At 46.4% G+C, this 13413-nt stretch overlaps 1 protein-coding gene across 1 annotated transcript in view; it reads right to left on the reverse strand.

Moving 5' to 3' along the window:
* The window catches only part of LOC135217300 (GATOR2 complex protein MIOS-A-like), a 189681-nt gene that overhangs the window by 23929 nt on the left and 152339 nt on the right, over positions 1-13413 (reverse strand). The window contains 2 exon segments of the mRNA XM_064253066.1: positions 8861-9074; positions 9792-9930. Of these exon segments, the coding sequence (XP_064109136.1) occupies positions 8861-9074; positions 9792-9930 (353 nt within the window).

The raw sequence follows: 13413 nt of genomic DNA on the forward strand, positions 1-13413 counted from the left end.
GTTCCTACTAAAAGAACCAAAATGAAGTCATGGGTTTGTCTCTTGTTGGCTTCCACTCCCCCCCCCCCCCCCCCTTGTTGGGGTGTGGCAGATAAATACTCCTATCCCTACTGGAAGGGATAGGATGGAGCTCAGTTGTGTAGCTTACCTGCATCGGCCTCCTGTTCAGCGTAGTGACGACCGCGGCCCTCTGCCCACAGGTAGAGGAGGAGAACGAAGGAGGATGAGAAGCCAGTCACACACTCTTTCACTCGTCCATTCATGCAGTCACACAAGGATGCGATGCTGTTCTGTCCGCTCGGGTGCTGGGTAAACTACACAACTTGTTGAGCAGCCACCACGGGTCCCAAGGAAAAAGTGTCCAAGGACCTGTGGGTAATATCTCGAAGGTAGAATGAAGTGAAGGTGGTCTGGTTGGCCCAAACCCCTGCCTTCAGAACCTGCTCCAGGGAGAAGTTCTTGCAGAACGCAAGGGTTAAACCAATACCTCTGACTTCGTGGGCTCTTGGACGGAGGGTACGGGTGTCGTCACTACCACCTGTGTCGTACGCCCTCCTGATCACCTCACGCAGCCAGAAAGAAAGAGTGTTCTTAGACACTAATTTCTTGGTAACCCCGGTGCTAACGAAGAGGCGTCAACACTCAGGCCTGAGGTGTCGAGTTCCCTTCAGATAGCGCTGTGGCGCCCTCACAGGACAAAGCAGCATCTCATCCGCATCATTATCGGTGAAGTCCTTCAGGGAGGGGATCGTGAAAGACTCGAACTGGTTGTCCTTCAGGGAGGGGATCGTGAAAGACTCGAACTGGTTGTCAGGGACCGAAGGATTCTGAGTCTTCGTTACGAAGTTCGGGACGAAATTGAGCGTCACGGATCCCCATCCCCTGGAATGCTTGACGTGGAAGGAAAGACCATAAAGTTCCCCTACTCTCTTCGCCGATGCCAGGGCCAGCAGGAAGAGGGTCTTGAAGGTCAGATCCCTGTCTGACGACTCTCGGAGTGGCTCGAAGGGTCTGCGAGTCAAACTCCTAAGGACGAGAGTCACATCCCACCCCGGGGGCCTGAGTTCCCTGGGTGGGCAAGACCTCTCGAAGCTCTTCATCAGGAAGGAGATCTCGAGAGAGGAGGAGATATCCATATCCACACCTCGCAGTTTAAGGACTAGGGCCAGGGCGGCTCTGTATCCTTTAACTGCAGAGACGGAGAGCAGCTTCTCTTGGCGAAGGAAGACGAGGAAATCCGCTACCTGCTGAAGAGTGGCTCTGAGAGGAGAGAGACCCCATCCACGACACCAACCACAGAAGACGGACCACTTCCCCTGCTAGACAGCTGCAGAGGACTGTCTGAGGTATCCAGCCATCTCTGTTGCTGCGCTGCGAAAAAAGCCTCTCGCTCGCAAGAGATGGTGGATAACAGCCAGCCGTGTAGACACAGGGACTCGACGGACCGGTGGTACTGTTCTACGTCCTGGCAGGATGCCCTATGGGTCTGCATATGGGTCTGGCAGCGGCCTTTAATGGGTCTTGGCCCACAACCGAGTGGAAAACCTGGAGTTTTCTGTTGTGCCGGGTGGCGAACAGATCCACGACTGGGCACCCCCACAGGTTGAAGAGCCTTTCCGCCATGTCTGGGTGGAGGGACCACTCGGTTCCTATCACCTGATCCCGACGGCCGAGCTTGTCAGCTACCACATTCCTCTTACCTGGAATGTAGCGGGCTGACAGCTCTACTGAGTGTGCCACGGCCCACTCGTGCACCTGCAACGTCAACTGGTGCAGCGGGAGGTACACTAGGCCCCCCTGCTTGTTGACGTACGCCACTACTGTGGTGTTGTCGCTCATCAACACCACCGAGTGTCCCACCAGACAATCTTGGAATTCTTGGAGAGCGAGAAACACTGCCTTGAGCTCCAGGACGTTGATGTGAAGGTGCTTGTCGTGATGGTCCCACACGCCTGCAGTCAGCAACTCCTCCAAGTGTGCGCCCCACCCCTCGGTCGATATGTCTGAGAACAGCAAAATTTCCGGGGGGGGGCGGGGGTGCGAAGAGGCACTCCTCTCAAGAGGTTCCAGTCGTCCAGCCACCAGGCTAGGTCCTGCCTCACCTCCTCTGTGAGGGACACGGGGAAGAAAGGAGGGTCCCTTGCCTGTGACCAACACTCCTTTAGTCTCCATTGAAGAGACCGCAGGTGAAGACGCCCCTGAGGGACTAGCTTCTCGAGAGACGACAGGTGACCGATCACAACCTGCCACTGCTGAGCTGGTTACTCCTGTAGAGACAGGAACTGTACTGCTGCCTCCCTGAACCTGCTGATCTGCGAATCTGCGTGGAAGACTCGCCCTGCTACCGTGTCGATCAGCATGCCCAGGTACATCATCCTCTGCTTGGGCTCGAGGTCTGACTTCTCATAATTCATTATGATCCCCAGATCTCGGCAGAATTCGAGGAGTCAATCTCTGTCCTGCAGCAACTACGAGCGGGAGCTCGCCAGGACTAACCAATTGTCGAGATACCTCAGAAGACGTATCCCTACCGAGTGGGCCCAAGCCAACACCAGCGTGAACACCTGTGGGGCGGTTGAGAGACCGAAACAAAGTGCCCTGAATTGGTACACTGTCCCGTCAAGGATGAAGCGGAGGTACTTCCTGGAGGATTGATGGACGGGTATCTGGAAATACGCGTCCTTCAGATCCACCGAAAGCATGAAGACATTCTCCCTGATGGAATCGAGCACTGATCGTGCTGTTTCCATCGTGAACCGAGTCTGGTGAACGAGTCGGTTCAAGGGAGAGAGATCTATCACCGGGCGCCAGCCCCCCCAAGGACTCCTCCACCAGGAAAAGTCGACTGTAGAAGCCCGGCGACTGATCCCATACGATCTCCACAGCACGTTTGCTCAGCATGGCTTTACTTCCTGCTAAAGCATCACGTCCTTGGTCGAACCAGGAACGTACGTTGCAGATGGACCGGGTTGGAGGTGAGGGGTGGCCGAGACTCGAAGGGTAGTAAATATCCCTCCTGAAGGACGTTCACTATCCAGGTCTCCACTCCGTAGCGCTGCCATGTTGCCCAATGGCTCGCCAGGCAACCCCCAACATCCGGCAGCAGGTGAGGGGGAACGCCGTCCCTAGCGTTCCCCACCTCTCTTCAACTTCTTCTTCCCAGATCCTCCTCAAGAGAAGGACTGGGAGGAGGGCTGGTTACGGTCACTCCTTACAGTAGAAGTCGAAGGTAGAGTCTTTCCTCTCGGCTTCGACGAGGCGATTGTCGTAGCCACAGAGGAAGCGCTAGCTAAACTCTTGGGCTTAGCCGCAGTCGTCCGAGGTTGCCCAGCCACCTTTGAGACTGCCTGGTGGACAAGACGGTCACTGTCGTCAGTGCGCCGCTGTTCCACCGCAGCGTCCACCATCTCTCTGGGGAAGAGAGAGGGGGAACTCCGCACTGGTCCGTTATGAAGACCCAAGGCCGCCTCATGCCCAGCCGCCCTGGTCACTCGGGTGAGAACAGCGTCTCTACGCTGGAGAACCAGGTTGGCCCACAGGATAGCCGTCTGGTGGGCCAGGTAGGAGATGGCCCTACCTCCAGACTAGCACAGTCTCACAAAAGCCGGGTCCCCTTCAGGAGTGATGTTCCTCAAGGAGGTCGCGGCTTTCGACACTGTGAGGGACCACAGGTCGATCCAGGAGACTGCTTGGAATGCTGCCATAGCGGTAGATTCCAAGGCAAGTGCCTCTTGCTGCAAGAACCAGAGGTTCTCCGACAGGAGCTGCTGCAGAGACACCCCCGAGTTAGCCTAGCTAGCTCCGGGTTAACCTGTTAGGGCGGCAGAGGGTCTTCTGAAGGCACGTAGAAACGCCTCTGTCGCGGTAGAGGTGGGGGAAGGAGCTTGGACGACCTACCGGACCGTAGCGAACCCTCCTGTCCGGAGACGAGAGCGTCCACTTGGCTCAGTACGCTGTCAGCTAAGGCCGATCGCGGCAGACCCATCGTCATCCTGGGTTCCTTTTTGGGTCCCCAGAACTACTCCAAACCCGATGTGGGGTCGGAAGGTGGGAGCGGCAATCCTTCCCCGAGGTCGTTGTGCTGACGAATCAGTGCAATAACCTCCATGAATGACCTCTAGATCTCAGGAGTGACTGCATCCTGTGGAGACGGACCGTCAAGCCCGTCCAGCGAGAATGCCTCCCGAGACCCTCCTCCTTCCACAGGAGGAACCACAAAAGACCCCTCAAGGTCTCCTCCTGCCACTTGCGCATATGATCTGGTTGGTCCTAGGACCATGCCAGGTTCGTAGGGCGTCCTGGCAGGCCGCGAGGACTCCTGATCGCCTCGCTCTTCCTGGTGTAGCCCGAGGAAGTTGAAGGGATAGGAGAGGAAGACCTGACGCTCCCCCCGCGCCCACCGGCAGAACCGGTGTGCTGAGGGGGCTGCAGGCGATCGTCAACCCGCGGTGGCGATCAGGCTGGAGGCCTGGTCAAGCGGCTCTCCCAGGGAGAGCGGCTGGACTGAGAACAGCGGCGACGGTCCCGAGCGTCAGAAGAGCTGCTGCTGGTCCCCCTCTCTGCCCGGTCCCGGTAGGAATGGCGGTCTGGGGACCTGCAGAGTCCGCTATCGCGGTGGGAGCAAGGCCTGTCCTCACGGTGCGCCACGCTGCTTGGACCAGCCGAGGCTGGTTCAGGCGACCGAGGGGACCGCTTCCTCTCCTCAGCCCGCGACCGGTCTGGGACCATCGCGTCAGCCCTGGGTACCAGAGTATTGCCGCGAAAGCGATCGCTGGTCTGGTGGGAGTCACCGGAGCGACCCCCGCCAGTCTTCCGCTCCGTGCCTGAATCCTGGTGCCGAGCGGACTCGGTTGCCTGGGTTTTGGCTGTAAGGTCACCCGCAGGTGACCGTACACTCGGTACCTCTCGCGAATGAGAGGCCGAGACGGTACCTGGCGCCGAGGCAGAACCTCTGGCGCCAGGCGAGGAGGTACCGGTGTTAGCCAGCGTTCCTCCGGACCCCGTCTTCTTCTTCCTTGCGGAAGGAGAGACGGGCCCCGTTCCCGAAGGAACAGGAGGACCAGCGGAAGTCCCAACCGTCCCACTGGAGTGGGAAGGACCCTTAGAAGTCTCAGGACGAGCCTTCTTAGGGGGGGAGGAGGCTACCTCCTCCTCCTTCGGCTGTGGATCCTTTGAAGTCGAAGGGGAAGCGGCGGCAGACGACGACGATGAAGAAGATGAAGACAACGACGACACCTTCCTCCTCCTCTTCTTCTTCTTCGTCAGCTTCCTCAGGACCACCGTCAGGTCTTCCATCCAGGACGGAGCCGGGGCAGTTGCCGAAGCAACAGGGCCTGACTGCACCTGTCCGGAAGGACCTGGGGTGGGGGCAGCAACACCACGGGCAGGAACGACGGCGGCAGGAACTTGTACCGGCACTGGAGCGGCAGCATACTTAGGAACAGGAGGCGGGGCAGGAACCAGCGGCATCCTCTGCACAGGAGGCAGGTCCAGGGGAGAGCTCTTGGGACACCGGAAGTCAGGGGCTGAAGCAAGAGCGGCAAAACCAGGTGGCGGCGTCACAGCGGGCATCATCACCTCCGGCAGCGGCGCCTGCACAGCAGCTGTCGGGGTCACCGTGGCTACGTGCTGGGTGTACACCAGGTACGGCGGAGCAGCGTAGCCAGGCGTGGACACCGTCGTGGTAGTCGGGCCGTGGGTTACCGGCATGGCCCCCCTCGCCAGGTGACTCAGCAGCCCCTGAACCGTCTGTGTCCCTTAGAGCCCCAGCGAGTACCAGGCCCATCCGAGATTGTCCCCCATGGCAAGCAGATCTGAGGAAGGAAAAGTCGGGTGAGTCAGTGGGGGGATTTTCCCCTCGCCCGGGGTCGGGGGGGGGGGGGGGGGGGGGGGGCAGTTCCCACATTGAGCGAACAGACGACCCCAAGTACAACTGGATGTCGGGGTACCTCGCCCCCCACTCCATGCTTGACTGATCGAGAGAGGAGAAGGAGCGAGATACCTCCCCTGAAGGGGAAGGAGCCATACGAGGGAGCTGAGATGGAGGGAGAAAAGAAGAAGACATGTCCGTAACCAAGGGCGTAGCCGGAGAACCCTCCGACGACTCCTTGGCCGGCTTACGCGGCTTCTTCCTCCCCCCATAGCGCTCCCACTGCTCCTTCGACCAAAAAACACATACATCACATGTCTCGGTGCGATAGCATTCTCGCCCTCGACACTGAGTACAAAACTCATGAGGGTCAACCTCAACAGAGGACCGAAAGGCCCCACACTTACGGCCCTCCACACCAGGGCACAATCTGCAGCTGATGGGGGGGCAAGGGGATCTCTCCGGCTCTCGGGATTCCATTTCGAATCACAATAATCACTGTGATATACAAAATCACACACGTACTTACGTATATCCTTGCACAAATACACACAGTAAGAGAGAAAGAAAAAAAAAGTCTTCACGCAGAGAAGCAAACAAAGCATACGACAAGAAGCGGGCAGAGAGGCGAGCAACACGTCCATCCACCAACACGGCCGAAAGCAAAGTGACTCCTCTCCTCACAGTCAAGCTGACCGCCAACTGCCGGACAAGTAGTTAACTACCGAACCCCCTTGTTCGAAGCTTACGACCGGTTCAGCTACCGCTAAGTACCTTCCTATTGTTAAAGGACCAAGGGTTTGTATACGTATCAGAAAAATTTTCAATTTTGTCAGACAAACCTATTATTTTACTTACGAGAGAATTATTAATAGTCACATACACTGAATAGCAGGGAGGAAAAAACCATATGATATGCATTATGGAAGAACTGGTGACATGGTTTAAAACTACAGAGTTAAAAATCTAATCTTAAATGTGAAGTTTGACTAAATTTTACTGAACATTGCTTAAAAGTTCACAGAGGATGGTGCTTGCATACATAAAATTCAGAATTTGAAGAAATAACAGGAGCCAAAAGTAAATACTCAAGGGTTAGAGTAGGGTGGGCATATGATCCTAAAATACTGTACATACTACAATGACACTCAAAATCCCTGTCGAACTTCAGATTTAAGACGAATCCTCATTCAATGCTGTAATTTTAATATGATGAATAATTGTATAAATTTGTGAAAATTCCCTTCATAAATAATTGTGCATCGTATGTCTTTTCTCTTTCCTAAAATGTAGGGTGGAGACACAAGATTGATTTAAAAACCTGTCATAATTACTTGTGTGTGATTAGCATGATGGTAAGGACAAGAAAAATATTATTAAATATGCAAAATTACATACTAAACATTATGTAGCACTAGCACTACAGCACGTTTTAGAAAGGTAATGCACTGGAATATTGATGAATGCATAAGTTTTAATTTTTACTATGCCACAAATTTTATTGTATGATTCAAATGTGACAGCTTCTTGAAAAATTATGTATACATATAATATTTATATATACTATATATATATATATAATATATATATATATATATATATATATAGATATATATATATATATATATATATATATATAATATCTATATCTACATCTAATCTATATCTATATCTAATCTATATCTATAGAGCATGCTACTTTTAGATATCACTGTAAGTTTATGATTTTTAATTAGAACTTATGATAGACCAGGTTTTCATTTTGAAATAGCAGGACTTCCTACACAGAACTTATGATAAAAGAGGGATAAAAGGGTTTTCATTTTGAAATAACCAGGACTTAGTCAAGATTTTTACTATTTCAGTAGACTACGATAAAGTGTATTTCCCATTTGGTTGCTCCAAAAATTTGCGAATAATTTTTAATGAAAAGTTAAGTTCTTTCAGTTCAATTTCAAAAATAAACTGAGGTTTATGGAAGAGTTAAATGATTTCTGTTACTATATTAGTAATTTTACAGCTTTACATACTAGCTGTATGAAACTGCATACATTATTTATGCAAAGCTAAACTTTTGCCATCAGAAAGACTTCATGGGTAGAATTAGTTACCTGGAAGCTCAACTATACTGGGGTGACAAAGTCTTGAGTATATACTAATATGTATTATAGTTAAGGATTTAAGCATGAATGAGGAATCAGCAGAAAGATGGGATGTCAAAAGGCTGGAAAAAAAAAAATGGTTTGAATATGTGATGGTCAGAAAAGCAATGGATATGGAGGTAGCAGGATGAAAACCTGTAGGAAGAAGACCCAGGAAATTATGGAACAAGGGGACAGATTAACACATAGATGAATGGAGACAAACACTTTATGCAAGAAGTTAAGACAAATACATTAAGTGGAGCAGTGAAAAGTCTTAACCCACTACCTAGAGTTACATTTAGGTCTTCTTGTGTAAATATTTCCTCAACTGTAGCATTATTTCTTATGGGTACATTGCTTAAATTTTGAATCAAAATTTGTATCTACAATGAATGCAGCTAGGTAACATACTCTCTTGCAAATAAAACCTAATTTCAAACTAAGCCCCTTTTACTCTGTTTCATTTAAAGGGATGTGAATGGCTAACAGATCTCCATATTAACTGAGGAATGGCTAAAAGATCTCCATATTAACTGAGGAATTGCTAACAAATCTCCATATTAAGTTAGGCAGCCAATTAGGCTTTAGTAATGCAACCGACAGAGATGTAATGTTCCGCTCATATGATTTCCCAAGAGGAATCATTTAAGTAACTTTGTTTATTGCTAATGTTATATTTAGCAATACACAGTTAGAATATGTAACTAAAATATTGCACTGAGTGTAAGCATAAAATATATAAAATATATAAAATATAAAGCAAAATATATAAAATACAGCAGGTATAAAATGGACAAAACTTATTCTACGGATGCTGAACAGCTATCTAGAGTAAGGAACATTTTACCTTGGACTTATTTGCCGAACCAGTTCCAAATCTTGCATAAGGGTTTCTTGGTCTACCAGGTGCTTGAATATATGCAGAAATACTCTTCATACAAAAAGTACAAGTAATGTAGACGTGCTGTGGAGGTCGCTCTGCATATCGACTCTTGTTCATGATGACATCTAGTTCTGCACGTTCATTCCACAAACGTAAACTGTCTAATAAACTGCGATAACTGCAAAAAATGAGAAAACATACTTTCTATGTTCTTAAATGAAATATGTTAAATTCTGCACTATTTTCTAATAAAACAGAGAATTTCAGAATCAGTATGAGTTCACAGTGCCACAGACATACAAGGATAGCCCAAGGGCAATGTTAAGAGGACCTTTAATAAGGGTTATCATGAATATACAACATTTTTATAATATAGAAAATGATACGCTTGGATAACAGACATCTTATATTGTTATATACTAATAGCAATACAAGTCTTCACATAACAGCTTGCACAAAACTAGAAGTTTACATACTCTACTTAATAAAAAACCAAGAAAAAAGAAAAGATCATTAAAACAGCAAAAGTACTGAAATTTAAAGCAAGCTACAAAATTCTGGTCAAGCAGCAATAGGTTATAATGAGGTCTGTAAGCCAAAGGTAAAACGGATTTTAAAATTTTCTGACAAACAAAATTAACTTATTATAAAGCATCCAAAGTCTCTAACAAGTATTTTAGAATTCCATTCCTTCTTTTTCTTAGTGTGTGCCTCCAATTAACAGAACAGTATTTTAAGATTCTCCAAGGAATGATACTAGGTTTAAAAAAGAAACATGGATATACATATATAAACTCTTTTTGTATAAACTGTATAGCTAACCAACTTATCAAATTTTGAAATCCTTAAATGAATAGTTTTAAGTTAACTTAAAAAACAAAAAAACAGAAAATACCTCTGAACCCAATGGGAAAGCCGGGTGTCCTTTGAAACCAAGTGTTGGAGTGCATGTATTGTCACTAATGCAACAGTCTGAACATCACCAGTTAGGTCAACATATCGTTGAAGAAGATCAATTCCTTCCGAACACAGACCTACACAAGGACAAAAGTATGAAAAATTTGAGATAATAGTTCATAATTCCAAACAAAATACAGACAGTCTCTAGTTATCAGTGAACTCAGTTAATGGCGATCCAGTTTTATGGCCCTTGTCTAATGCCATAAAATTGGTGATTTCCAGTGCCATAATGTGCCGAGCTCCAGTTATCAGCGCCGATACATACCTAGCAGAGGTGCTATTCACCAGTTATCAGTGCCAGAATCCAGATGGCGCCATAAATCATCCATTTTCAGTTAATGGCAATTTTCGCATATCAAGCCCATCGGAACAGAACCCCTGCCTATAACCGGGGATTGCCTGTACATACTTATATCAAAATGTTACACATACTTGGATTGAATTGTATGTAAAATGGTGCATCTAACAGCTCGCTAATAATGAATTTTTATATACTGTAATTCATCACATAGCAACCAAGCTTAAGGGGAGTGCCTACGCCATGAAGGACCCCATTTAATCAGTAAAATGACCAGATTCACCCTTTATGATTGAAGAGATTTGCTTGAAAATTTTTACCATTTACCCTCAAACTAATAATGAAAATTCCCTCACAGGGAAATTTAAAAATTTGACCTCAAAGTTCATCTTTTTGCAGTTGAAAAAACTCACAAAGTCACATTTTAAAAATATGCAAAAAAGTTGCACTAAAAAATTATTTTTCCGACAACAAAACAATGATACGTATACATACTATAGTAATTCATCACATAGCAACCAAGCTTAAGGGGAGTGCCTACGCCATGAAGCCCCATTATACAGTAAATGACCAGTTCACCCTTATGATTGAAGAGATTTGCTTCAAATTTTTACCATTTACCCTCAAACTAATAATGAAAATTCCCTCACAGGGAAATTTAAAAATTTGACCTCAAAGTTCATCTTTCTGCAGTTGAAAAAACTCACAAAGTCACATTTTAAAAATATGCAAAAAAGTTGCACTAAAAAATTATTTTTCCGACAACAAAACAATGATATACATACTATAGTTATACTACACCCTGAATTTGGTTCAGTCTTGGAGAAATAAGCATTTAGTTTTGAAAAAGTAAGTTTTGATAAAACAGTAATACAAAAACAAAAAAATGTTGGGACTATAAAGAGGACATCTTGACTGAATTATCCCTACATCATTAGTATAACCTGTTTTCTACATGATACTACCTCCAGAGAGAATGGGATATTTTAGTGAGTGAAAATGATTTTTTTACAAGTTATAGTGACATTTTTTCAAGCATTTTTACAATTTGTCACTCAGTGCCGTACAAGCAATGCACAAATAATGCTTCAGAATACGTACGTTTATTTAGACAAAACAAATGAAAAATGTCAACTAAAATTCAATAATTCTTCGAAGTTCGATGTGCATGATTCTTTTTGTACTGTCCAAAATGTCAAACTCAACATAACGCTGCCAAGTAGTGTTAAACTTTTTTTTTTAATTTTCAATGTCATACATGTCGATAGGTTTGCAAATTCATAGCTAGTACTATTTTCATTAAGGTTATATAAATATGATCCTTTTTATGCACTGATATAATTTGTAACCAGTGTGATTTGAACTTTTTTTTTTTTTTTTTTTTTTTTTTTTTTTTTACTGATTAGCTCAAAGTATGGTGTGATAAGGTTAGCAGTGCCATTAATGACAGCGTGCTTAACGTGCTCCTTGGGCTGGTCAAAGTAACTACCTCTACAGCATTACAACAGTAGACTCAACAGTCATAACATTTTCAAAATAGGAATATGAATTACAAGTTTTCTTTGAATGTTGAAGTTTTAGGTTTTGTTTAAGCTGCCTGCATGTTGCAAAATGATTTAAAAGCCTAAAACAATAATCTGAGTCTTCTGAGATGTAATCTCTGTTACTAAAGAATTTATTTGTAGAGACTATATGGAGAAATTGCTATTAATTGAAATATCTACAGTGGTACCTTGAGATACGAAAGGCTCAACTTACGAAAAACTCGAGATACGAAAGCTGACACGAAAAATTTTACTGCTCTACATACGAAAAGTTTTCAAGATACGAAAGGTTTCTGAAAGTCCGAGATTCACCCGATAACAATTTTGAAACTCGTGTCGCGCGCTGCCATCTTAGTTCTAGTAGACTCGCCACCATCCTCCTGCTCTCCCATTGGTTCCTGATGCTAGCCAAGCCATGAGATCCTTCTCTCCTATTGGACAGCATCCCTCCCATCATGCATCTTACGTGGTGGCGTGCCTTCGCTCAGCCACTTCGCACCCGAAGCTTTATCCTACGCATGCGGCATTCATTCAGTCCAACGATTTCGTTTAGTATCGTAAATTCGTTAGTGATTTCGTTGTGCTACTTTATCGTGTTGTGAGAACCTAATTAGTATACGTACTACATACGTAACTTAATTACGTACAGTACATATTAGTCATGGGTCCCAAGAAAGTTGCTGAAGTTCACAGAAAGAAGAGAATGCTTTCTATGGAGACAAAAATGGAGATAATAAAAAAATATGAAGCTGGCTTGCGGTTGTGTGTGATCGCTAAGGAATACGGCCAAAATCCGTCTACGATTGGCACCATCCTTAAGCAGAAGGAAGCCATCAAAGCAGCTACACCTTCCAAGGGCGTGACTATTTTGTCCAACAAGAGGAGCCATGTGCATAATGAAATGGAAAGGCTGCTTCTTGTATGGATCAAGGACAAAGAAATCGATGGCGATACGATAACCGAGACGGCAATCTGCCAGAAGGCCAGAGCTATTTTCGGCAATTTGATTGCCCAAGCCAGAAGAGACGGCGACGGGTGTGGCGGGATCACAAAAAAACCCCAAGTAACCTCCCCACACTAAACTTAACCTGTACTGGCTAATCAAAACCCAACCCTCAATCACACTTTCCACTTAACACTAAAAAAACACACAGCAGGACAACTGCCCCAATACCTACATACAGAACAAAAAACACAAACAGGTACTCACCGCTGGCTTCTGATACCTAGGACTAGGCTGTGCTGTCGTCCACTGGATATAGGCTATAGGCTAGCCAACACACAACCACCGCCGACAACCAAACACAAATCAACCACCCGGGACCCACAACCCCACAAAAATCAATAACCCAACGACTAAATGCAGATGAACCACCAACCGCCTGAAAAAAACACGACAACCACACGACTTACAGCAGTACAACAACCCGCCAAAACCAACCCAACCTGCCCCAAACCACCACTAACAGACACCGAAAATGCACCACCAACCTTCTTAACCTCACCACCAACCAGACAGACAACGCACAACAACTCACAACCCCAAAATCTATCAAACCCAAAAAATAACACCCAAAACAACCCAACGGACACACCAAAGGAAAACTGCTGCCAAAAACCCAACACTGACTTGACCAGACGCCTCACTGTTTACAACTCTCGTAAACAGACTTCCATTGACTACCTACAGAGCGCCACAACAGACATGCTTCCGA

Source organism: Macrobrachium nipponense, chromosome 7, assembly GCF_015104395.2.
Source record: "Macrobrachium nipponense isolate FS-2020 chromosome 7, ASM1510439v2, whole genome shotgun sequence".
NCBI lineage: Eukaryota > Metazoa > Arthropoda > Malacostraca > Decapoda > Palaemonidae > Macrobrachium > Macrobrachium nipponense.